This window comes from Terrapene carolina, unplaced genomic scaffold, assembly GCF_002925995.2.
Source record: "Terrapene carolina triunguis isolate 2854851 unplaced genomic scaffold, T_m_triunguis-2.0 Scaffold31, whole genome shotgun sequence".
Classification (NCBI taxonomy): Eukaryota; Metazoa; Chordata; order Testudines; family Emydidae; genus Terrapene; species Terrapene triunguis.
In genome coordinates this window covers 7,781,904-7,807,501 of record NW_020664382.1, presented here as the reverse complement: position 1 = coordinate 7,807,501, position 25,598 = coordinate 7,781,904, and the positions used below count along the sequence as shown (strand labels likewise).

The following is a 25,598-nucleotide window of genomic DNA, read 5'->3' as shown; positions in this document are numbered from 1 at the left end:
CTGCCCGCCAGCTGCGGAGCGCTCGGCCGCCGAGCCCTGAGCCGCTGCAGGAGGCGGCCGCGGCGGCGATGTTGGGGCCGTGCTGAGCGTGGGGAGCGATGGCCGAGGAGCCAGCCCCTTCGCTCCTCTGGCCGCGCCCGCCGCACCCCCCCAATGGCTCCTCCGGAGTCCGACCGTGCTGCCCGCCCCCTCCTAGCCTGCAGGAGCCCAGCGCCAGCCCGGCTGGCACCGCTTTTGAAAAATGTACTGAGGGGAAGCAGCTGCTTCCCCTGAACCCCCCTAGCTATGCTACTGAAGCACAGCCAACTGTACTTCAGCTCTGACCTTCAGTGCAGTGCAGCCTGCATAGCAATGTGACACATTATAATTGCAGCAAGTGGAAAGGGTTTCTTTTGCTGGTAAAAACAGTTCCTAGCCTATTGTGAGATTGGGAGTTGCTATGCTGGATTTTTCTGCCTAATGATGACAGCAGCAAATTTCTCCCTCAAAAAATAACCTCAACAGTAAAACCCTCTGCCCCCGCCCCAGAAAAAACCCTTATTTTTCTAGTATGTATTGAAAGAACGAAAGGTTTTTAACTTGCTTAAACAATGACTAGGGGTGAGGAGACAACCATCTACAAGTATTTGAAGGGTGCAGATTCTATGGAGGGCGAGGAATGGTTCAGGGTGGTCTAAGCAGTATAACTTGATGTAATAGGATGAAAATTAAAATACAGGATGAATATCAAGAAAATATTCCAAACAGCGAGTTCTTCTGGGGTGTGGAATAGTATCTCAAGGGAAGCCTTGTCTCTACAGTCCAGTCTAATGTTAAATGACAAGTTCTTCAAAAACATGGTGTTGAAAACATCTTGCTGTGGCAGGTGGGTGAGTTTTAGATGTCCTAATGCATCTCTCTTATTCTATGAACTGCTGCTCTTGAGGGCAGACTCAGCAGGAAGGTTTAGGATAGAATTGGCATGTGAAGTGAGCTACTCTCTCACCCTGGAGTGATCTTTTCAGGATACACACATCGGTGAGGAAGTGTAAGGAAGCGTGTATGGCCGCCGTCTGTGCTGTATTTGTGCTATGAGGCAAAAAAGAACTTCAGTCGCCAGCACTGTCACCGGCATTATATTTTATTTAAAATAATGAGATCTAATTTTGCTTTTATTTTTGTAGGACTTCTACAAGCGCGAGAGCTAGGGGTGAAGGTGTTCCATGCAGGCACAACCATGCAGGATAATAAAGTGATGACTGACGGTGGCAGAGTCCTTACAGTCACGGCTATCAAGGAGGATCTGATGTCAGCACTGGAAGAAGCCAACAAAGGAGTAGCAGCCATACGGTTCCAGGGTGCCATTTACAGAAAGGACATTGGTTATCAGGCTATAGCTTTCCTGCAGCGGTCTGTGTATGTAAGCAAGGGCACTAGCAGAAATAGATGCTTGCCTAGCCCACAGCCATTCATATTGTTCTGATTCTGTGATGAGCAACAGTGATGCAGAAAATATCACTATAACCACAAATGTGCCCCCTTTTCCCTTTCAGAGGCCTGATACATGGTGACGTAAGTGTAGACACTATAACCAGCAGTGCTTTGATTAATCAATCTGAACCACCAGCTGCAACTGGTAGTAGATCAGGTAAGGTTAGAACAGTTCTGCAAACTTCCTCTATTTTGAATGAAACCTGAATTCCTCCTAAGAAATGAGCAGACTGACCTTTCCACTCAAGTGAAACACCTGGCATTGGTATCACTAATGAGGCGATAGCACTTGCATATGATTGAACCAGGGCTTAAATCATCTTTACCAAAGAGAATTCTCATTTTCTTCTGTCTCTTTCTTGTTTAAACCATCCACTTAAGTTAAACAAGGGGAATGACATTCTCTTTCAGTTACATCCCTGGCTTGACCTTGACACACTAGACAATGGGAACTTGTGGAAAGGGAGCTTGCTGTGAAGTGAATTGTTGGATCATCATTTTTTTAAGATAATATGTAAGCCAATAAGGTTTGGGAACCACTGCACTAGATTACTGTAGTATAGCAAATTTTGCCACTAGCTTTTTAGTAGAATATTATGTCGGTGTCCACTGAAGTCACGCTGTATTACCACTGGTCAACTGTTACAGTAGTTCTTGTACCAGCTTCATAGATTGTTTTAGCAGTGTATGATATGCATACAGGTATCTGTGATCTTGCTAATGAACACTGAATTTTGAAGTCTGCTGTTCACACTGTACCTTTTGTTAGTAACAGTCATGTGGTTGGAGGAAGGCTTTCTGTTACATAATTAGTTTTTAAAGTGGAATAAGAAAGATTATCAGCTAACAAGGGATCAGTTGGTAAATACTGGTCACCAGTGATTTTTGCTGTAGATACACTATAATTTACAAAATACTAGGCCATAAAAATGAGTTATGACAACATGAAATACGTGATTTCAGGATCTGTACTTCATATGATTGTACATGTTTCTAGTTTAGTCGGTGGGACCAGTAATAAGTTGTCCAAGCTGTAATGATTTTCACTAGTAACGCTTGTTGTTGTTGTTTTTTCCTTAGAGTTACCTAAAAGTTGTCCTGGGCATTTTTTGTACGCAGGCAGCCATGCAGAGCTGGGAGGCTCTACTGATTTCTTTGACTTGAAATCATCTGGTTATGATGATCCTATCTTGGTATCTCGAACTAAAGGCATTGGAACTAAACTGCAGGTAACCACTGGCATGCCCATACCAGAGCTTATGTTGTTTGCTGAGAATTTTAAAAATAGCACAATATATTGTACAGCGTACAACTCTGAGCATTGTAAAGACATTGGAGGTATGTCTATGCTGGAATAAAAGACCCTCAGCTGGCCCAGGTCAGCTGATCTGGACTCAGGCTGCAGGGCTAAAAATTGCTATGTAGATGTTTGGACTCAGGCTGTAGCCCGGGCTCTGGGACCCTCCCACCTTGCTGTGTCCAAGAGCTTTGGCTCCAGCCTAAGCCCAAATGTCTACAGAGCAAATTTACAGCCCCACAACCCTAGCACTGTGAGCCCAAGTCAGCAGACCCGGGCCAGCTCTGGGTGTTTAATTGCTGTGTAGACATACCCTACAGGTCCACGCTAGTCAAATGATATGAGATGCTGCTATCACACACGCATAACAAATATCCTACTCCCACCACCGCCTGTCTCCCTACAGCCTCACCACCACAAGTACGTTGCACTTCCTAGATTAAGCTAATTGAGACTTGCGTGTATGTGCGTGTACGTATTTGGGAGTAAATGAAGGTTCTAGAACTGCCATGATGATCTTTTGGCTCTTGAATGTTTCCTACTTCAAAAAATCTCACTGGGGAAACTTAGTACCACGCTTTCTTCGCAACAAATCAGCAGAGGACTGTCCCCAACTCTGTCTTACATTCCCTCACTCCTGAGACTCTTCCTTGGCTGACAAGAGTTTGTTAATAATGCCCATCAATGCTGTTTGCTAGCTGAACCAGAGGGATTGTTACAGTGCAACAGAAGATGCTGAATAACTCCATAGTGCTCCCAGTCCCCACTGGTCTGGGGTGAAAGAGTCCTGGCTTTGCAAATCAAACCCAGATATTGCATGTGAGCCTGATCCAGCACCCTTTGAAGCCAATGGGAGTCTTTACTTATGTTTTCCGCTCAATCTTTCTGTACTGAATTCTTTTGTACCGGTGTAGGTACATAAGCACAACTCCCCACTGTAAACATGGCCTAACATTCAGCCCTACACAGAATTTTTTTCTGCTAGTTTCATCCAGTGTAGCTATCAGTTACCAGGGTAAGTTGCACTGGTGCAAGCCCTGATTTGCATCAGTGCACTGTGTCTGCATTAGCAGTTGGCACCAGCGTTAACTGCATTGCCAGAGCTTCACCAATGTAAACAAACCCATTTGTAGTTACACTAGTGTAAATTTCCCTACTTTAGAGAAACCCTCAGTGACAGTTGTTATGGGAAGCAAAGATGAATGGATGCAAGCAATATGGTAATCTTCAAAAAACATTTAAAAGCCTTTCTTGGGGAAACAAGACTTCATTGTGTGTGTTGATAAATTGTATAATCAATTGCTTGACCATGCTTTGGTTCATTATTTTGTTATGAAATATACTCAAGGCCAAATAACCAATGTCAGTCAGGTTTATTAATATGGTACAAGAAAAAGGTTCTATGCGATACCAGTTTCTGAAGAGCAGTCCCATGCAGATATGTTATATTCACCTTATGAAGAAAGTGTGCTCCCCAAGTTACACACTTCAGCTGGTATTATTTATGTGGTTTTGCAAGTTTTACATTTCTTTACACATCACTAACATCCAACTGTTTGCTCCAGTTCCCTAACTTGTTGTCTTGTTCCTTCCTTATTGTCATTTTGGATACTAGCATTCCAGGTATTGTACTAAGGCATAGAAAACTTGTCAAAATCAAAATACATACATTCATTCTGAATGTTTATTTCAGCAAATGCAAGGTGTTATGGGATACTTAGCATTAGTGACCAGGATTATGGGATAGGCCAGTTTAGGCTATATCGCTGTTACAATATTTGTGCTTAATGTTATTGGTGTTTAATGTATACTAATATACATATGGTGCAGGAAATACATATTATTAACATGATATATTTATATCTAGCCAGCATATATTAGTCAACAGTGTGACTTTTTTAAGATTCCATTCAAGGCCCTGCATTCCAGTGGAACAGATCCAAGTTGTTGTCAATGACAATGAGATGGGGCTTCTTTATCAGAGAGGGTCAGTGAAATATCACTGGAAGGAGGAAGTCTCATCCCCTTTATACCTAATAAAGAAGAAGAAAGCTATTTAATGATGCTCTTTGAGTTTTGCTATGTTGTTAAATGAAGACAATGGACTAAGTAATACAGAACGCAAAACCATGTTCGATGGATTAATTTTATATAGATATTGATAAGCACATACTGTGGTTATCACGAAAAAACTGATGGATGCCCCATCACTTTAGGACAATCTAATATTAGACTGGACACAGTATTTTAAAAAATTATACTGAAGGGACAAATTCTGCACAGGCAGAGAGCCAGGAGGTGAACTAGATGATGTGACAGGACTTTCCCATTTCTGATTTCTATAGTGGACAGCACAGGCAATAAGAAGATTGTCCACTCTTCTTGCCTATGATGTGGCAACCATGTCAGAGCTGCTGTTTGCTTCCTATCACGGCTATTAAATTGGTTCTCTCACTCTCTTGTTACAGATTGCACAGATGTGTAAGAAACATGACACCATTGGCCAGGATTTGGTTGCCATGTGTGTCAATGACATCCTGGCTCAGGGAGCAGAGCCCCTCTTCTTCCTCGACTATTTTGCCTGTGGGAAACTTGACGCTGAAGTGGCTCAAGCAGTCATAGCGGGAATAGCTGAAGCTTGTAAAAAGGCAGGATGCGCTCTCTTGGGTACGGGCACTCGCTTCCTATACGGGATTTGAGGGTTCTGATATAAAATTATTACTGCCATTAGTACGCAGACACTGAGCCTGATTCTCCTCTCTCACTTACTCTGGTGTAAATGGGAGCAGAATTTGAGGCACCGGATTCTTAGTGCACTTAAAAAAGTGTCCATTCCCTCTCCAAATAGAAATATGAACAAATAGAACTTCCTCTCCCCAACCCAAGAGGCACCATTTTGATTTTTTCCCAGAAATCAGTGCTCAGGTAATACTTTTCCCCCTTCTCACTGTTCATTTTTGTAACTCTGAGCTTAACTAGCTTTTCGGTGGTCCCTTGAAATAAGAAACGTGCAGTTTAAGCTGTGCCTGTCTTTGTAGCAACACCGAATATGTCCCCAATTTGAAAACTGTAATTGATTCCACATTAGAAATGAAATGTGGATGTTTTTACAATTAGTGCTGCCTGCTTTCTCCCTTCCCCTAGGAAGAGAGACTGCTGAAATGCCAGGCATGTATTCGCCTGGAGAGTACGATCTCGCTGGCTTTGCAGTTGGTGCAGTGGAACGAGGCCAAATGTTCCTGCAGCTGGAGAGAGTTGCTGAGGGGGATGTCGTCATTGGACTAGCTTCTTCTGGGATTCACAGCCATGGCTTTAACCTTGTAAGGAAGATTCTCTTAATGTCTTCCCTACACTACTCGTCTCCAGTACCTGGTGGATGTGGCGACCAGCCGTTAGGTATAATAATATCTGCTTTTTAAAGGTGAACCTTCCTGGAAGTGAATCCAGTTCAGTTATTTTCTTAAATAGACACTGGCAGGGTTTTTAGACCTCAAGATTGAATTTCCTAGTTATGGTTGCCACCAGCCCAGTTTTAGGCCCATGGTCCAGTTCCTTGGTTTCTGAGATCTTTCATCCATTTCCCCCCAGTGTGGCGACACAGCTTGCAGTCTTCCCACACTACTCTTGATAGGTTCTTTGTCCCAGAGATAGCAAGAGGAATGCTGATAAAAGCATCATTTCTTGTATTGCCTGATAAAAGTGCTTCTGCACTGATTTTTATCTCTAATGATTTTGTAAACTTTTATGATCACAGGAGAACTATTGCTGACTCCAACCAAAATCTACAGCAAGGCTCTGTTGCCTGTCCTTCGTTCAGGGCATGTGAAGGCCTTTGCCCCTATCACTGGCGGGGGGTTACTGGAAAGCATCCCCAGAATCCTACCTGAATCATTTAGTGTAATTTTGGGTAAGTGTAAAAGAACCTTTTCTGTTATAGGTAAATGACATCTAATATAGACCTGATTTTTTTTTTTAAGCCTGGTCTTTAGGAGACTTAGGGTATCAAGGGCGGTGGGGGGGAAATCCCAACAGTGAATCTCAGAGCCTGAGGCTACAGACTTGGCCTCATGCTACTGCGCTAAAAGTAGCAGTGTAGACATTCCTACTTGAGCTGGAGCCTAGGCTCTGAGACCTGCCCCCCATGCTGGGTTTTGGAGCCCAGACTCCCACCGAAGCAGGAACATATACAGTGTTATTTTTAGTGCTGTAGCGTGAGCTTGAGTCTGTAGACCCGGGCTCTAAGACTTGCTGCTGCGGGTGTTCTTTTGCAATGTAGACATACCTTTAGAAGTGAAGTACCTAATTTATAGGTACTTGGACCTCTGAGTGGCTTAATGGGCACAAAAAGCAGGGCCACGGTCTATAAACATCTTGCTTAAAATGTTTGTGTTTATAGTTTTAACAAGTTTCAGCAAAATGTGTAGCTGTTAAGGAGCATCTGTTTCTAGGAGGAGACTAAGAATTCATTAAGATAGCTTCTGCTTCTCAAACTGCGTACTCAGATTGAACGTTAAAAGCTTGGTAAGGGAGTGAAATTGTACACTTTGGGCTACAGTCTATATATATCTAATACAGTGTTATGGAAAGGCAGTAGATTCTCCACAGATAAGGACGCATCTCGGTTTCCATTACAAGTCTGATCTTGGCCACCAGCCAAAAGTCCACAGAACTGAACATCAGACATAAAATTAGCACATAATGTCTGTAGCTGAGATAAAATTTCTCTCAGATTTTAAGTAAATTGGACAAAGTGTCTATAAATTACAAGATATTAAAAATACAGGTGTTCAGCAGAGTCCACAACATCTTCTAACATCTCTGTACTTCAGTAGAATGAAAATAGAAAGGAAAGAAATGAAAACTGAGTTTACGGTTTCATTTAGTTGTGCCCGGGATCTAAGATTAGATGATAAAATTCTAATTTTAAAAGTTATTAGAATTTTATATAGTTATGTCAGAATGGCGTGTTGGCTCTCTCAGCTTAAAATAAGCCACCAACTGACTACAGGAGACAAACTCATTAAAAAAGAAAAGTCTCTAGTTCTCTTCCTGTGGAGATACATTTGCAAGGGAGGCTTGTCAATAGAGAAATGTTCTAGCAAAGCTGGAGCTAATTAGACAAGTTTGTAAATTAAGACACTAAAAAAAGGTGTTCGTCACAGTTAGAATATTCTATCAAAAACTCTTTTGCCGGATCAGTAGGAAATCATTAAAATTAGGTCTGTTGGGTTTCTCTCTATTTGCAATATGGTTCACAGGACCACGCTTCTGAACTTTACAGTCAAGTTTTAAAGGTTAGTAAGTGTTCAAATAGGAACACGAGAGGGGCACAGCAGACTATGACAACCATTACAGTGCTCCTGATGAGCCTTGGGAAAATCAGTAGGATGCTGATAAACTTTACAAAGTATGCTGACGGCTGGCTCAGCGGCAGTGCACCAATTCACCCTTCAGTGCACACAGTTACCCATCATAAAGTGCATGGCAGTGTTTCCCAAATGGTAGGTCCTGATAGAAGGTTTAAATGAGTCATGAGGCCCCAGGTAAATATACACTTGTTCCAGCTTGATGCAGAGGGGAGACCTGGGGGGTTGGAAAACGGCCCTGCCCCACACTCACTGCAGCAGTGGCGCCTGTCCTGCGGGGCTGAACCCAGCTCCCACCCCAAGCATTGAGACCCGGCACGGGGTCACAGCGCCACTCAGGTTTGGCCTGGCTGTCTCTCCCCAATAGGGTGACCAGACAGCAAGTGTGAAAAATCGGGACAGGGAGTGGGGGGTAATAGGAGCCTATATAAGAAAAAGACCCAAAACTCTGGACTGGCCCTATAAAATTGGGACATCTGATCACCCTACTCCCCAAACCTGAGATGCTGCATCCCTCCCCGGCCTAGCCCTGTGAGACAGGAGGCACCGTGTCAGTGTGGGGTGGGCTCGGCCTCTAGCCCCCCTTTTCCCACCTCCTGTCCACACAGGGCCAGTATTAGGGTTATGGTGTGGGTGCATAAATGTAATGGTGTGTCACAAAGAAAAAAAAAGTGCAGTGGTGGTTTGCTTATTAAAAATTTGGGAACCACTGGTCAGTAGCAAATTCCTCTGCTCTCTGAATTCAGTCACTTTGAGCCACCTGCACAGCACAAGGCAACCCCTGCACTTTCCACAGTGGGTGTAAATGGCCTGGGGCTTGAGGTTTCTGACTGACCTGGGACAAATGTCACTTTGTTCTACCACTGTTCATCTACAGCAGTATGTTTTCAATAGGCTGTGCAAAGGCTTTAGCAATGCAGTTCCCATAAGCTTTAATGCTAGTTGCACAGGAAGTTAGCTGCCCAATGCTTTTAAAATGTAGAGGATATTATCGATTATACAACGGTTTATATCCAACACTTTTGCTGATCTATAAACATTTCAACCATTTTCAGATGCTTATAGTTGGCAGATACCTGAAATCTTCTCCTGGCTCCAAACAGAGGGGAACCTCTCAGAAGAGGAGATGGCCCGAACGTTTAATTGCGGGATCGGTGCTGTCTTGATGGCAGACAAGGAGCTGGCTCAGCAAGTTCTGAAGGATGTACAGAGGCATGAGGAAGCCTGGCTGATTGGAAATATAGTCCCAAGCCACACAGGTTACTGGGCCTCTTAACTTGAAATAAGAAACATGGAATTCCATTCATTAGGGCCTGATCCAAAGTCCACTGAAATAATGAAAAGCCATTCATTGATTTAAATGGGGTTTGGACCAGACCCTTAGAGATGCCCTATTTAAGCTGTATACCAGGGGTCGGCAACGTTCGGCACGCGGCTCGCCAGGGTAAGCACCCTGGCGGGCCGGGCCAGTTTGTTTACCTGCTGACGTGGCAGGTTCGGCCGATCGCGGCCCCCACTCGCCGCGGTTCGCCGTCCGGGCCAATGGGGGCGGCGGGAAGCCGCGGCCAGCACATCCCTCGGCCCGCGCCGCTTCCCGCCCCCCCCCTTTGGCCCGGGACGGCAAACCGCGGCGAGTGAGGGCCGCGATCAGCCGAATCTGCCGCGTCAGCAGGTAAATAAACTGGCCCGGCCCGCCAGGGTGCTTACCCTGGCAAGCCGCGTGCCGAACGTTGCCGACCCCTGCTGTATACCAACACAAAGTAGATCATTAAGGGTCTAATTCTGTGTGGTTCTGAGCACTTTTTAGGAGACAACATGCTTTCACATGCACTTCTCCTCAGCTCAGCACCCTGCAGAACTGGGTCCTTCATTCTTCAGTATAGATCAAGTGAGAAGTAATTTGCTACTAGAGATGGACCTTACTAAGTCAGTGGACAGAGATACCTGTAAAACTGCTTGAGACTTAGGCAAATCTCCCTAGTGTCTACAGGCATATAGGTACTTCTTATGTTATGACTGCAATAAAATAATTATTTCTTTGGGTCATATTTTACCAACATTTTGTCAACAAAACTCCCATATGACAATAGCAGCAGTTATTTTGTGCAAATTTTGAAGGTAGAAGAAGGCTACTGTTACATGCTTGTGGGTCTGCCAACTGGTAGTTAGATCATCCCTAGTTAGGTGAATCTCCGTTAAGTAACTCCGTCCACTTGGGTGTACATGCAGTGAGACTTTCACCAGGCCCTTTATGATCCGCAAGCAGCAGCTTTAGTAAGGGAGACACAAGGAAGTTTTGGTTCAGTTGAGATCACTTTTAGCATCCCCTGTAGGGCAGTACGAGGTTGGGAGGGAGCGGGGGCTAAGAGAAAGGTTTGATATGGGATGGAAGAGATCTGTTAATACGTCTTTACTATTTTAGGTCCCAGTCTTGCAAACTGTTACATGTGAGTAACTTTACACATGAACTTAATGGGATTAGTTAAATTATTAATTTCTATATTTCAAATATTGGATAAGTGTTGATGTTAGCATAAATTATCATTGATCGGTTTGCTTAGTTGATTCTAAATAGAAAAGTATTTTGATATTTTACTTTGAAGGATCTTCTCATGTCAAAGTCAAGAATCTCCTTCAAGCCTTGCGGTTAAATAGATCCCAGTTTCTGCAGAATGCTGCTGACATGGACAGTCACCTGCATGTCGAGCCCCAAACAAGCAAAGTGAAAGTAGCTGTTCTCATCTCTGGAACAGGTCAGTTTGCATTTGTAATTGCACAGGATGACATCCTAACTCATGAAAGGCCAAATTCAGCCCCACTGTAAGCATTTACATCTCCATTTACTTCACTGCTGTTGTACCTTCTTAAACCAGGACTGAATTTGACCCAAGATCAAAAAGATGTTCTGTGCTAGCCACTGAAAAACATTACTCGTGGGAAACAGGGTGGGTGGCCCTTCTATCAGGAGATAAATCTTAGACCACATGTGACACTGTTGACCTGCCATCCCAAATGGAAAGAATGAATTAGTCACATGACAGCCAGTCATGAGACTAAAGCAGCCTTCTGGGAGGGTAGAAAAACAGAGATCTGTGTCAAGTATCAGGGGGTAGCCGTGTTAGTCTGTATCTACAAAAACAACAAGGAGTCTGGTGGCACTTTAAAGACTAACAGATTTATTTGGGCATAAGCTTTCGTGGGTAAAAACTTCACTTCTTCAGATGCATAGAGTGAAAGTTACAGATGCAGGCATTATTTACTGACACATGGAGAGCAGGGAGTTACTTCGCAAGTGGAGAACCAGTGTTGACAGGGCCAATTCGATCAAGGTGGATGTAGTCCACTCCCAATAATAGATGAGGAGGTGTCAATTCCAGGAGAGGAAAAGCTGCTTCTTTAATGAGCCAGCCACTCCCAGTCCCTATTCAAGCCCATATTAATGGTGTTAAATTTGCAAATAAATTTTAGTTCTGCTGTTTCTCTTTGAAGTCTGTTTCTGAAGTTTTTTTGTTCAATGATAGTGACTTTTAAATCTGTAATAGAATGACCAGGGAGACTGAAGTGTTCACTTACTGGCTTTTGTATGTTACCATTCCTGATGTCTGATTTGTGTCCATTTATTCTTTTGCGGAGGGACTGTCCAGTTTGGCCAATGTACATGGCAGAGGGGCATTGCTGGCACATGATGGCATATATAACATTAGTAGATGTGCAGGTGAATGAGCCCTTGATGGTGTGGCTGATGTGGTTGGGTCCTCTGATGGTGTCGCCAGAGTAGATATGGGGACAGAGTAGGCAACGAGGTTTGCTACAGGGATTGGTTCCTGGGTTGGTATTTCTGTGGTGTGGTGTGTAGTTGCTGGTGAGTATTTGCTTCAGGTTGGGGGGTTGTCTGTAAGCGAGGACTGGCCTGCCTCCCAAAGTCTGTGAGAGTGAGGGATCATTTTCCAGGATAGGTTGTAGATCGTGGATAATGCGCTGGAGAGGTTTTAGCTGGGGGCTGTATGTGATGGCCAGTGGTGTTCTGTTATTGTCCTTGTTGGGCCTGTCCTGTAGTAGGTGATTTCTGGGTACCCGTCTTGCTCTGTCAATCTGTTTCCTCACTTCCCCAGGTGGGTATTGTAGTTTTAAGAATGCTTGATAAAGATCTTTTAGGTGTTTGTCTCTGTCTGAGGGGTTGGAGCAAATTCAGTTGTATCTTAGGGCTTGGCTGTAGACAATGGATCGTGTGATGTGTCTTGGATGGAAGCTGGAGGCATGTAGGTACGTATAGCGGTCAGTAGGTTTCCGGTATAGGGTGGTGTTTATGTGACCATCACTTATTTGCACTGTAGTGTCCAGGAAGTGGATCTCTTGTGTGGACTGGTCCAGGCTGAGGTTGATGGTGGGGTGGAAATTGTTGAAGTCTAGGTGGAATTTTTCAAGGGCCTCCTTTCCGTGGGTCCATATGATGAAGATGTCATCAATGTAGCGCGAGTAGAGGAGGGGCACTAGGGGACGAGAGCTGAGGAAGCGTTGTTCTAAGTCAGCCATAAAAATGTTGGCATACTGTGGGGCCATGCGGGTGTGGACAGCCAATGGGGGACTGCAGAGTGAATCTACAAGAAGAGAAGTCTCCTGCAGTGGTCCCTGAGGAAGGAACTTGGGGCTGGGTAGAAAGACCCAGCTGGAAGATTTGTTTTCTTTTTTGGGAGAAGGCCAAAAAGGCAGGCCAGGCCTTGTCTTCTCCATTGTCTCCAAGGACAAAGGAAGAGACAGTACCTTGGGGAGGAGGGGCACAGCTTAAGGTTCAATGGAAGACTTCTTTGTGTTTGTTTGGAACTTTGTTAATAAAACCAGATCCCAGGATGGGCTGTTTCTGGACTTGTGAGAATCTCTTTTTTGAGTTATTGAGTATTGAAGAGGGGAAGCTGAGGCAGGGGACCACAGAGCCACCCTTGACTACAAGGGGGCATGCGGGAGGCAACTGACTGTTGCATACTGCTAATCCACAAATTCTTTAGTCCTTTTCCATTTGAGTGCTTGTTAAAGCAGATAGTATTTTAATGCATCCAAATACTTTGATGAAACATACGAGGATTAGATCGCTCAGGTGATGGTAACACATTGTCGCTACCTTGCCAAATCAAACAACACCATGTCAGTAGTGACCACAAATTATTATCTAATGGCTGTTTGGTGAACTGAAGTAGTGCTCTGTCTGATTCTCAGTGGACAGAAACCACCACCATCACAACTGGCACTATAGCTGGTCCGCCTACTGTCACTCTCAGGGCTGGTCTACACTAGAAAATTAGATGAACCCAGCTATGTCGCTCAGAGGTGAAAAAAATCCACACCCTTGAGCGATGTAGTTTAAGCCAACCTAACCCCTAGTGCAGACAGTGCTAGGTCAATGGAAGAACTCTTCCATCAACTTAGCAACTGCCTCTTGGGGAGGTGAATTAACTAAAGTGATGGGAGAACCCCTCCTGTCGCTGTAGTGTCTACACTGAAGCACTACAGCAGCACAGCTGTGCCACTGTAGCGTTTTAAGTCTAGACAAGCCCTCAAAAGAGGCCAGGGATTGAATACACACGGAGACTGAACTGTGCTTGCACCCCAGAGGGGCTCCCTCCAGGCAGGTCACGTCTGAAACATGTTGCTACAGTAGTGGGGGGAAGCTTATACTGGCTACGGCTGTGGTATTCCTGTTGTATGGATAAACAAGACGTTGGTCTTGAAGGCTTTCTACCTGGCACTCATCCTTAACTCAAATTTCACATATAAAAATTGAAAAATATTAAAAATTATATAAAAATAGTAAAAGGGAATAACGTGGTTGGCAAGATTTCTCCATGTAATGGAAATTCCAGACTGTGTAGCATTACAGAGGGGTGAAATATAGGATAACATGAAAAGGACTCAAAGCTCTTTGAAAACAGGGGTTCAAAACAGATTGCCAAAAATATTAAGAAAACAAGGCATTGTTCAATAACAGCCAACCTGGAACACTCCTAACTGTTGTTTATTTAGGAGCAGATGTTCTCCCCAGTGCCCTCGCTCAGTAACTTTGCTAGGCATGGGAGAAGGGGGTGAATCCTCCCCTTAAATAATAGAGCATAGTTGTTGGAGTAATCTGTATAACATTAGTGCCTCCTGCCCCCCATACTCTTTCCCTGTGCACATCTAAAGCTGGACTCTATGTACTTTGTAGTCAGCTTTCCCTAGGTTGCAAGAGTGGCCAGGCTTTGCCCATTAATGTGGCCGAGCTCTTCTGGGCACTTGTTGTTCAGGGAGTGGTACAATGCCTATGCCAATTTTGGAGCCCCCAAAAGGAAAGCTGGTTGTATTATTGCTTGTTATGATGCTGCAGGCATTCATCGCCCAAAGAGTGATAGCTAAGGCTATATTTTAGTCATGGGTATTTTTAGTAAAAGTCATGGACAAGTCACGGGCAGTAAACAAAAATTCACGGCCCATGACCTGTCCATGACTTGTACTATATACCCCTGACTAAATCTTGGGCGGGGGGGGCCTGGGGGCTCTGTGCGCTGCCTCTGCCCTGAGTGCTGGCTCCGCAGCTCCCATTGCCTGGGAACTGTGGCCAGTGGGAGCTGCAAGGGAGGTGCCTGCAGGCAAAGGCAGTGCGCAGAGCCGCCTGGCCGCGCTTCTGCCTAGGAGCTGAGCGATATCCCTGCTTCCGGGGAGCGCCCCAAGGTAAGTGGCACCCAGAGCCCTCACCCCCTCCTGTGACCCAACCCCAGCCCTGAGCCCCCTCCCACACCCAAACTCCTGCTGCTGCTGCTGGGGGAGGGAGGCGTGGTGGCCCTGGCATCGGCCGGTGCAGCTAGTCCAGGGGCTGCCTGAGCTGCTCAGGCGGCCCCCAGCCAGGTGCACTGGCTGCTGCAGAAGTCATGGAGGTCCCGGAAAGTCACGGCATCCATGACCTCCGTGACAAACTCGCAGCCTTAGTGATAGCACATTCGATCAGAGAATAAGCAACATCCAAAGCATTACTTAAGAACATGCCAGTATCTGAGATATGTAGGGCTGCTACACGGGCTTCAGTACATATATATATATATTTTTTTTGGAAATGTTACGCTCTAATCCATGCTGTCAGAGCCGACGTGGCACTTGGTACTATAGTAATATCTTCAGTTCTAGACTCCGTGCCGAAGCTCCCTCTTCCCACTGGAGATACTGCTTGGAAATCACCTGAAGTGGAGAACCCATAGGGAGACTGCTTGAAGAAGAGGTTACTCACTTTGTGCAGTAACTGCAGTTCTTCAAGATGTGTCCCCCTATCGGTGCTCCACTACCCGCCCTCTTCCTCCTCTGCTTCGGACTGTTCCATATGGGACATTCGGTTGCAGAAGGAACGGAGGGTGGTTTGCCCGTGCAACCCCATATAGCTTCAGTGCATGGCACGAAGAGGCATAGGGCATGTGCGTGGGCCAAATGGACGCTGCTAATGGAAATCTCTGATCAAGGGGTCAAGAGGCGCATGTGCCCCAGAAGTGGAGCACCCATAGGGATACGCATCTCAGAGAACATTAGTTAATTCACAAACTGAGTAAAGTCTTCAGCTCCTGTTTATAAGACCACTTGTTCTTCTCTTTTAATTTGAGGTACAAACCTTGCGGCACTTATCGCATATGCAAAAGAACCTGCAAGCTGTGCACAGATAGCTCTTGTCATCTCTAACAAGTCTGGAGATGTGGAAGAATTGAGAAATGCAGCCCGGGCTGGGATTCCCACCAGGGTAAGGACATCCATTTCCTTTCAGTCACCAGAGAAACAGCTACTGCTTTTACAAATCTGGAACAAGTTTTCACTAATAATTCTGGCCCCACATTTATTTAAACTTTTTATGTTAAGTTGTTAGCTAAAAGTATAAAACAATGGCATCAGATAGCTAAGATCAAATCCAAAATCATGTAGGACCTGATCCAATGCTCATTGAAATCAATGGAAATCTTTCCATTAACTTCAATGGGCATTAGGACCCCAGTTCAGTGAAGGATTGAAGTGTGTGCATTGAAATCAATGGGACTTTAGATGTGTGCTTGCTTTGCTGAGCCCCATGCAGCGTACACCTTTAACTGAAAAGAGGAAGAAGAAATCAATAAAACGTCATTTTTTTGGACTGCATGTGCACTTTCCTCTCCTATGCTGCATTTATCCATCCGCTTCTTGAGCATGTAGTGAATATCTGCATAAGAAGACCTCCTATCTCTCACACCATCCCCAATTACTTTCAATAGCAAAGTGAGTCTGATTCTGTTGTTATTATTCAGATTAAGTAGAACCTCACTGCCCAAGGAGTCCCATTGATTTCAATTGCATAACATAGGCATACAGTAGAAAGAATTGCACACATTGAGAATAGTGATACCATCTAGAGCAGTGGTCTCCAAACTTTTTTGATCGCGCACCCCTATCAGTAAAAAATTTTGAGCATGCACCCCCTGCCACGCTGGCTGTACCATTTTCCCCAAAGGCTGAAAAAAAAAAAAAAAAAAAACCCCCCCGGCCCCCCGCCTGACGAAGAAAAAAAAAGCGCTCCTCCGGCCGCGCACCCCCAAGGATCCTCTTGCGCATCCCCTGGGGTGCGCGCCCCCCACTTTGGAGGCCACTGATCTACAGCAGGGGCGGGCAAACTTTTTGGCCTGAGGGCCGCATTGGGTTTCTGAAATCGTATGGAGGGCTGGTTAGGGGAGGCTGTGCCTCCCCAAACAGCCAGGTGTGGCCCGGCCCCCAACCCCTATCCGACCTCCCCTTTCCCCCGCTTCTCGCCTCCTGACGGCTCCCCCGGGACTCCTGCCCATCCAACCCCCCCATTCCCTGATGGCCCCCTGGGGATCCCTGCCCCATCCACCCCCCTGCTCTCTGTCCCCCACCCGCCCCCAGACCCCCCGCCCCATCAACCCCCCCCTTCCTGACACCCCCCTGGAACCCCTGCCCCATCCAACCACCCCTTCTCCTGGACCGCCCCTGGACACCCCGCCCCTGACTGTCCCCCGCCGCCCCATCCAATCCCTCTTCTCCTTCCTGACTGCCCCACGGGGACCCCGCTCCCATTCACCCCCCCTGTTCCCCGCTCAGACAGTAATGAAGGACATAGTAGCATTTAGTGGTTCTCCCATGCATCTGAAAGTTTGAGCTAGCTCCCCCAAACTGTTAAACTGGAGGCACCTTAAATTTTCTCCAGCAGTATATAGGCTTATATCTGAAAAACGTGTGTTAAGGGCCTTCAAAAGGTTTTCATGGGGACGAGGAACACTGCTCCATCACCTACATTGTTGAAAGTCGTCTTTAATGGAATTGAAACACTTCCCTTGGGTATCTGGGTTTTGGTCTGGAGTAGGAAGAACAAGAACTTCGCTCATCTTACACACCATGTCTGATCAGTCCAGTGTCTTTTAAAATAAACTCCCTGTTGCACAAGTCAATGACTGTAAAATGATGGTGCTGCTTTTGGTGAAACCATATTGTTTTAAAGTAAATCCATTCACTTTATATGCATTCTTCATGTGCATCTGGATTCAGCATAGGAGTAAGAACTTTGTCAATCATATCTTCTCACATGAAAAAATCACTAGAAAACACCCTTTTAAGGAATACTGCTGCACTGGCTGGCAGGTGAACTTAGATGATGCTATAGATCTTTCCCATTTCTGCTTCCTATGATTCTGTGAATTGCAAACACCGATTGATAGTACACGTGAGCACTAGCAAGGCTATAACAACTTTTTAAAAATACTGGTATATTTTGGCATGGACCTATTTTGATTTTCCTTTGTTCTCCAAGTAGTTACCCTCATTCTTACACATTGAGTCACTTTCAGTGTTTTGGCTTTGGTTGTTTTAATATTTTAGGTAGTTGACCATAAATTGTATGGAAGCCGCTCTGAATTTGACTGCACAATTGACAGAGTCCTTGAAGAATTCTCTGTTGAACTGATCTGTCTCGCAGGATTTATGAGAATTTTGTCCAGTGCTTTTATCAGAAAGTGGAATGGTAAGAAACCAGAATAAACAATTGTTAGCAATAGCTGTAAAAGAGGCATGAAAAATATCAATACTTGGGGCCCATTCAGGAGCCTTGGGGCCTATCCAGTAGCACACGGCATTACCACTACAGGGCAAGATTCTAACACCTTTTGTCATATTGAGTAGCACTGTCTTCTGCATACCATTGTATTTAAATCAGTAGGGAGTATCTTATGCTTTCATTCATGTAATTCATTCACTCGAATCAATGGGGCTATGCGAAGGGTAAGATATTACCCAAAGAGCTAAATTGTGCCCTGGGTATTGGGGTTGCAGAGGGGCAAAGAGGAAGGAAGGTGGGTGAAAAGGGCTGGGGAGCAGGTGGAGGGTTGGTTCTGTTCACTGCAATGCACCTGGTGGCATAGCTGTGCCAGTGTGTCAAGGGGCACATGCTGTGCTGGGTATAGACCTGGGGCAGTTACTCTTTGCCAAGAGTAGCAGGGGAACTGGGAGTGAGACTGTGAATTCTCAAGTCCCTCCTGAGCTGCTCTATGAGCAGCACAACAGTGCACTGCCCCTTACTCTGGGCTTGAGGAAAAACCACAATGGAGCCTACAGTGAATAAGGCTATTAGAGTCTGACCCACAGGGTGTATATATACACTGCCTAGGTCATCTGACTCGGGCTATGGGGCAAAAAATTGCATTGTAGATGTTTGGGCTTGGGCTGGAGGCCGGGCTCTGAGACCCTCCTCCTCGGGGGTTTTTGGAGCCTGGGCTCCAGCCTGAGCCTGAAAGTCTACACTGCTATTTTTAGGCCCACGATCCCGAATCAATTGATCCAGGCTCTGAGGCTCAGTTCCGGGGGGTTCTCATTGCAGTGGAGATGTACCCATAGAGAACAAGGTTCCAGTCACAGACCGCTCTGCCCAGCAGAGGCTGGGAGTGCACACTCCCTAGCCATTGAACCCTCTATCTTGTTAACAACGGTCCAATTCCTGAGGCCTCAGTGAGAGGTTACTCACTTTTTATTCAGACATCTCCTCCTGCCCCCGTCCCCGCCGAGGAGTGATCTATGTCACACTTTCCCATCTGCTGTCTCTGCACTGGCACAATAGCAACCCTGCAGAGCGGTCTCTCTCTTTCCCAGCTCCCCTTATGCACCGAGTTGTGAGCTGGATATGCAACTTAGGGGTTAGAGGGAACCTTCTGACCCCTTCCTCCTATCTGTGGCGATGGAGGACAAGTGACTATCTTGCCTTTATCTGAAACCTCATTTTGCTTGGCTTGCAGCAGCAGCTGTACTTCGCTATCCTTGGCCCTGGAAATGTAATATTTCCTAAACTATTTCCTCAGAGCCTGGCCCCACCATCTCTGCTTTTGCATTTTAACCCTTGTGCACCTTAGTAAGTTCTGATTGCTGTTTGGAGCCTTCCAGCTTGTTGAATGACACCTAGTGTTATGAGCTCTTGCTGACAAATATTTTATTAATGGACTATCATCTATGTTTTTTATTTTAAAAGAACTTCAGCTTAAATGTTTTATCTATTTTTTAAATGATTTTTAGGTAAAATTTTGAACATTTGTCCATCACTATTACCTTCAGTCAAAGGGGGAAATGCCCATAAGCAGGTGCTACAAGCAGGAGTCAAAGTCACTGGCTGTACAGTACATTTTGTACTTGTAAGTATTGTTCTGCCTCTAAGAATTATTCTAACTCTAGGCAAATGATTATTGTATCACAATAACAAATGCATAAATGTTATCCAGATAATATCAGTGTAATGAACTTGTACCTGGAAATACTGGATTATTACCAATAAAATAGGAAGAGCTAGAAGTTAAATTTCTGTAGGAAGATTAGCTTATGAATAGGAATGTACAAAAATGGGCCCCAGTCCATTAAAGACCCAATGCATGCTTTACCCTATGCATGTGAATAATCCCACTGATGTCCTTCCCACGTGATCCATCCCTTTCGATCGCCTTATTTCTATTGCCCTGTTCTCATTCCCTCCCTCACCCTCCTTCCCTTCACAATAGAGGCTTGTCCCAGTCTTTTCTATCCTGAAAAACTATCCATCAACTATCTTTTTGCATCTCCGACATAACCCCCCATCTCTCCTTTTTATCCCCACTCATCGAATGTGTGGTCTGCAACTGATGCAATGAATCCTTCTCCTCCATCCCTTCAGTCTGCCTTCTCCCATCTCCACACTACTGAAAATTTCAGAGTAGCAGCCGTGTTAGTCTGTATCCGCAAAAAGAACAGGAGTACTTGTGGCACCTTAGAGACTAACAAATTTATTAGAGCATAAGCATCCGAAGAAGTGGGTTGTAGCCCACGAAAGCTTATGCTCTAATAAATTTGTTAGTCTCTAAGGTGCCACAAGTACTCCTGTTCTTTTTACTACTGAAAATGTTCTCACTAAGGTCCCTAGTGACCTCTTCTTGCTCAAATCTCAAGGCCTCTACACCATCCACACCCTCCACCTAGACCTTTCTGCTACTTTGGATGCTGTCAGCCATCTTCTCCTAACAACAGATTTATAAATATCTCCCACTTAGGAGGAAGCTAATACAGGAGCAATTATTCTCCAGGAGCCTGTCTCTGTGAACACAGATGATACCGAGGAGACCTTGTTGGAAAGGGTGAAAGAAGCAGAGTGCCGAGTCTTTCCCATTGCCTTGCAGCTGGTGGCCAGTGGAGTGGTGCGACTAGGAGCAGATGGTAAAACCTGCTGGAAACAAGGAACCCAAAGCTTGACTCATCATGAAAAGCAAGATTGCATTTCCTCCACTACTACTCTGAAGCCACAACAGTACAACAGGCTACAGTCAAATGAATGAATGTTCTACTCATTGCTCACTGGTTTTTCTCTGTCTGTTGTTTCTTCTGTCCTGATTTCAGGCAGACCAGTTTCATATCTTTCATACACAACCAGGGATATATCTTCCCCAATCTAAAGTTACAGTTCCTTTGGTAAATCAGTGTTGGAACCTAAATTACCACATGTTGGGTTCGTGCATGTTCAGCTGTTTGTTAAAGGAATATATATATATATATATATATATATATATATATATATATATATATATTCATAAAGCAAAGAACCAAAGAATTTAAGGTGTGAAATAACAATGGTTTATAAAGGAAATCTAGATGAATTCTGTGAAATACCAATTTTGTCAGTATCTCCTTTTGATTGTTAATCTGATTCCAGAAAACCATGAGCTTCACAAATCAACCCTATATGAATTGAAGCAAGGACAGGGAGGCAAGCTACCACTAGGCATTCTACCACCATGGGCAGATCCAGTTAGATTAAAATTAGGTCCCTACTTGACAGGAGAGGGAGATTGAAAAAAAATTAGGCAACTTCTTAGACGAAAAGTGCTAATTTTGTAGAAAGAGGTTGGTGTCTCAGTGAGTATTCACCCCTTTCCATCGCCATGGTTGGAGGCTCCTGGGTGTCTCTCTGTCTTCTCCCTGGTGGGTCTGTAGCTCTATGTAATGGGGAGTGAGCCTGGTTGTTATGGCAGAGAAGGGGGAAAGAAGTGTTAATTTGATCAATGGTCAACTCCATCTGCCTGCGAAGTCAGAGACACAAATTAGCACAACTAGGTTTAGACAGTCACATTTCTAGAATTAGGATCAAAGCCTCCGCTACTAGCAGTTCCTGGGGCCCTGCTCTCACATAGGTAAAAATAATACCAGTCTTTAATAATATACCTTATTAACGGGACAGCAATTTCAAAATTTGTGGACAAACTGGCTCAGGAATACAGGGAACAGTTTTTGGCCATCATATCAGAAGGTTCTCTCACTGCTTGCATGTCCCTCCAAGGAGCGATGGACACGTCAATGCATCACGTTCAGTGGCTATGTAACCCTTCTGCCAGGTGGAGCCAGCAGCAACCAGGGCTGGGTTCAATATCTAGGGATTCCTTTCCATTGATACAACAGAGAACCGGCTTGAGCCCCCACCCAGTAACCTGGGAAAATTACACACCACCCCTGGGTGCCTCTGAGAGGCAATACTTCCCCACTTGCAAGCATAGAGTCTGAGTGTAGAAAATAAACTTTAAATAAAAGGAGGGAAGTAACTGGGTGTTAATTTGGGGAAATACCGCAAACAGAGTTCATAAACATAAACCATGAGTAAAAGACCCACCCCCAAGAAGGTTCGGTAGTGTCCTTTTCCTCTGTTTCTTAAGTCCAACAACCCATGTGCTCAACCCTTCTCTGCACCCCACTCACAGTTGCTGTCCTTCGTCAGTGCAGACCCAGAGTTCAGAGGTGCATCTGCAGAGTTCACCTCCCCCCTGGGTGGGGTAAAGAGGTACCTTACTCGCTCCACTGCTCGGGGACTCGCTTGCTGCCCCTTTCTGCCGGCCACCCTGCTCACTGCTCTCACCGCGCCTCTCCACCAGCCGCCCTGCTGGTCGCCTGCTCTCGCCACGCCATCAGCTTGTCGCAGCTCTCCGCTGCTGCCCGCCTGCTCACCGCGCCTCTCCACCAGCCGCCCTGCTGGTCATTCATCACACCTCTCCGCCGCACCAGCCACTTGTTCACCAGCTGACTGTCAGTCACCTGCCTCTCTGCTGTGACATCTGTACATCAGTCTCAGTAATTTTCAGCTCTTTGCAGGCCAGGCAGAAACACTGCCCCATCTCAAGTGATTTCAGCTCTCAGTGATTTTTAGCTCTCAGCAGGCAGAAACATAGTCCTACCACAACTGATTTCAGCTCTGATTGGGTATTTAATATAACAAAGAGGCTCCTAATGAAGCCTGTTTAGCTCTATTCTTTGAACCGAGGGGAGGAACAGCTTAAATCAGTCTAGGGAGAGTCCCTTGATGAGGGTGTGCAGCCTCCTGGCTGGGGATTCCTATCTCCACCCCTCTTACTTTCACATGGCTCTGGCATTCAACCCCCTGGCTTAACAACATCCTTTCACTGAAGGTGACTCCCCTCGTTTGGAACAGTTTAAGCAAAGTCCTGCTTCCCTGTATTCCCACAGTAATTACAACATTTTGGTAACGGCATTTCATTACCCCATTGGTTTCTAGATTGATTTACTTAGTAATCCTTATCCATGTGTTACTCTATGTCTTATCCGGTATCTTTATGGGACCTGAATTTGGTATTATCTTGTTCGATGGGTTCCACCTTTTTGAGCCTTTGGCAACAACATCCCTGCCACTGCCATCAATTAAAACAGTCTTTTTGGTAGAAATTATCCCCGCAAAGAGGGTGTCAAAGCCCCGGGCACTTCTAGCGGGCCCTGTTTTCACAGTATTTCACAAAAACAAAGCCTTGCTTTGGCCACACCTTAAGCTTTTGCCTAAGGCGGTCTCTGCATTCCACCTCAACTCGATCATTCATCTTCCAGTGTTATTTTCGAAATCTCATTCTACCAAGGTTAAAGAAAAGCTTAATTCCTTGGATGTTCGGAGAGCTCTGACACTTTACCTGGACTGCAAAAAGTCTTTCGGATCCTGTCTTAGACTTTTTGTAGCCTATGCTGAGAGGATTAAAGGGTTACCTGTTACAGTCCAGCAAATTTCACATTGGATTTCTGACTGCATCAAGCTTTGCTATGATCTAGTGAAGGTCTCGCCTCTACTGAGGATAACAGTCTACTCCACTAAGGCTCATTCCACTTGGCTAGCCTTTTTGGAGCAACATTTGTGTGGTGGTCACTTGCAAAGCAGCAATGTGATCATCGCTGTATATACTTTCTCCACACACTGTGCCATTACTTAGGCTTTCTGAGACGATGCCAACTTTGGCCATCTCCAAGTAGTCTGAAGTTCCACCATCTGTAAGGAAAGTGCGGATGAATCACTTATGGTGGAATGAGTATGTGCACAGGCACTCAAAGGAGGAAAAAATGGTTACTTACCTGTACAATGCTTTGTACCTATTCTTCTAGATGTGTTTGGTCAAATATACATTCCACACCCCTCTCACCTTCCCTGCTACTTCATGAATTGTAGGTGTGCCTAGTGCACTCATCTGTCTACAGTGGACTGCATTTGTGCACCACACATCTTGAAGAACATCAGGCACTGTACAGGTAAGTAACCATTTTAGTGACAAAGGAGTCACCAGACTTGATTTCCAATGGAAGCTGAATCTCCATTTTCACAATGTCAAGCCAGTGACAGGCTTGGCAGTGTGGGCTTCTTCCTTTAATTAAACACTTTGCCCAAGTAGGAGGCTTATTTTAACTCTGTCAGAGTAATGGGCCATCTGCAAATAAAATAAATCAGTGGGGAGGCAAGTCAGCCAAGAAATTATTGGAGTAGTTGGAAGAAGAAACAGCTAGAATTGAGCTTTCTGATGAAGGAGCCATTGATTGATTGATTAGTTCAGATCATGGACATTTATATCCCCTAAGGTTCAATGAATAAACACTTTTGTTTTGGAATTGAGTTTCATGTCCTGTACTTTTCGGGGCCTATTGTAGGTCAGACTCTTGGCTCTAGTGAGATATTCCAAAGCCTGCGGCAAACTCCATTATACATTACGAGGGAGGGGAGTATTTCGTTCAGGTTTTGTATTCATGCTTGTACTGTGGTGAATGTGTTTTGGTAGTTGGAGAAGGTAAAGAGAACTATTCCCTACTGTTACCTCTTGTCTACCTTTTAATATACAAGACATTTATGACTTCGATATAGCAAATGATGGAGTTTTATTGTTATGATTACAACAATGAACTTCTGTTTTCATGTTATCCCTTTCCTTTCTCCCAGATTATGCTGAGGACAGCTGGAAAATGCTTTTGATAGACACAGGATAAACACACATGATTATTGCTTCTGTTCTCTTATGGTACTGTAGTCGTATAGTGATATTGTACTGTATATTGTTTTGAATTGTATAATCTTGTTTGAACATATTCAAATCTAATACAGTTATAACTAGAGCCTTACTCTTCTTATTTATGTATCTCAGATACTTCTCTGTCCCCCCTTGCCGTTGTATCCAAGCAACTCACAGTCTTTAACTTATTTTTCTTCATAACACCCTTGCGAGGTATAATGCCCACTTTGTACAGATTGAGAACTGAGGCACTCATTGCCAGACGTTTAAAGCTATTTAAGCACCTAATTCCTATTGAAAGGCTGTCTGCTTCTTTAGGCACCTAAATACCTTTGTAAATCTGGCCTCAAGTGACTTGCCCAAGATCAAAAAGGACTAGGGTGACCAGATAGCAAGTGTGAAAAATCGGGACGGGGGTAGGGAGTAATAGGTGCCTATATAAGAAAAAGCCCCCAAAATCGGGACTGTCCCTGTAAAATCAGGACATCTGCTCACCCTAAAAAGGACTCTGTGGCAGAACAGGGAACTGAATCCTGGACCCTCTGATGCCTATAGACTGCACATGTAGCATGGGTGAATTTCACCTGTTGGAGAAAAACTGAGTTCTCACTTTTTGTTTGGGTACAGCAAGTCAGATGCTTTATTAACTCTCACAAT

General features: G+C 44.9%; 1 protein-coding gene across 1 annotated transcript in view; it reads left to right on the top strand.

Moving 5' to 3' along the window:
- LOC112104636 (trifunctional purine biosynthetic protein adenosine-3-like) overlaps nt 1–20,989 on the top strand; it is a 43,004-nt gene extending 22,015 nt beyond the window's left edge. The window contains exons 5-17 of the mRNA XM_026651696.1: nt 719–761; nt 1,164–1,395; nt 1,533–1,627; nt 2,590–2,699; nt 5,236–5,434; nt 5,912–6,163; nt 6,522–6,674; nt 9,189–9,392; nt 10,737–10,886; nt 15,747–15,880; nt 17,998–18,139; nt 19,678–19,793; nt 20,679–20,989. Of these exons, the coding sequence (XP_026507481.1) occupies nt 719–761; nt 1,164–1,395; nt 1,533–1,627; nt 2,590–2,699; nt 5,236–5,434; nt 5,912–6,163; nt 6,522–6,674; nt 9,189–9,392; nt 10,737–10,886; nt 15,747–15,880; nt 17,998–18,139; nt 19,678–19,793; nt 20,679–20,960 (2,112 nt within the window). The 3' untranslated portion in view covers nt 20,961–20,989. The remainder of the gene's footprint in view (nt 1–718; nt 762–1,163; nt 1,396–1,532; nt 1,628–2,589; nt 2,700–5,235; nt 5,435–5,911; nt 6,164–6,521; nt 6,675–9,188; nt 9,393–10,736; nt 10,887–15,746; nt 15,881–17,997; nt 18,140–19,677; nt 19,794–20,678) is intronic.
- The last annotated feature ends 4,609 nt before the right edge of the window (nt 20,990–25,598 follow it).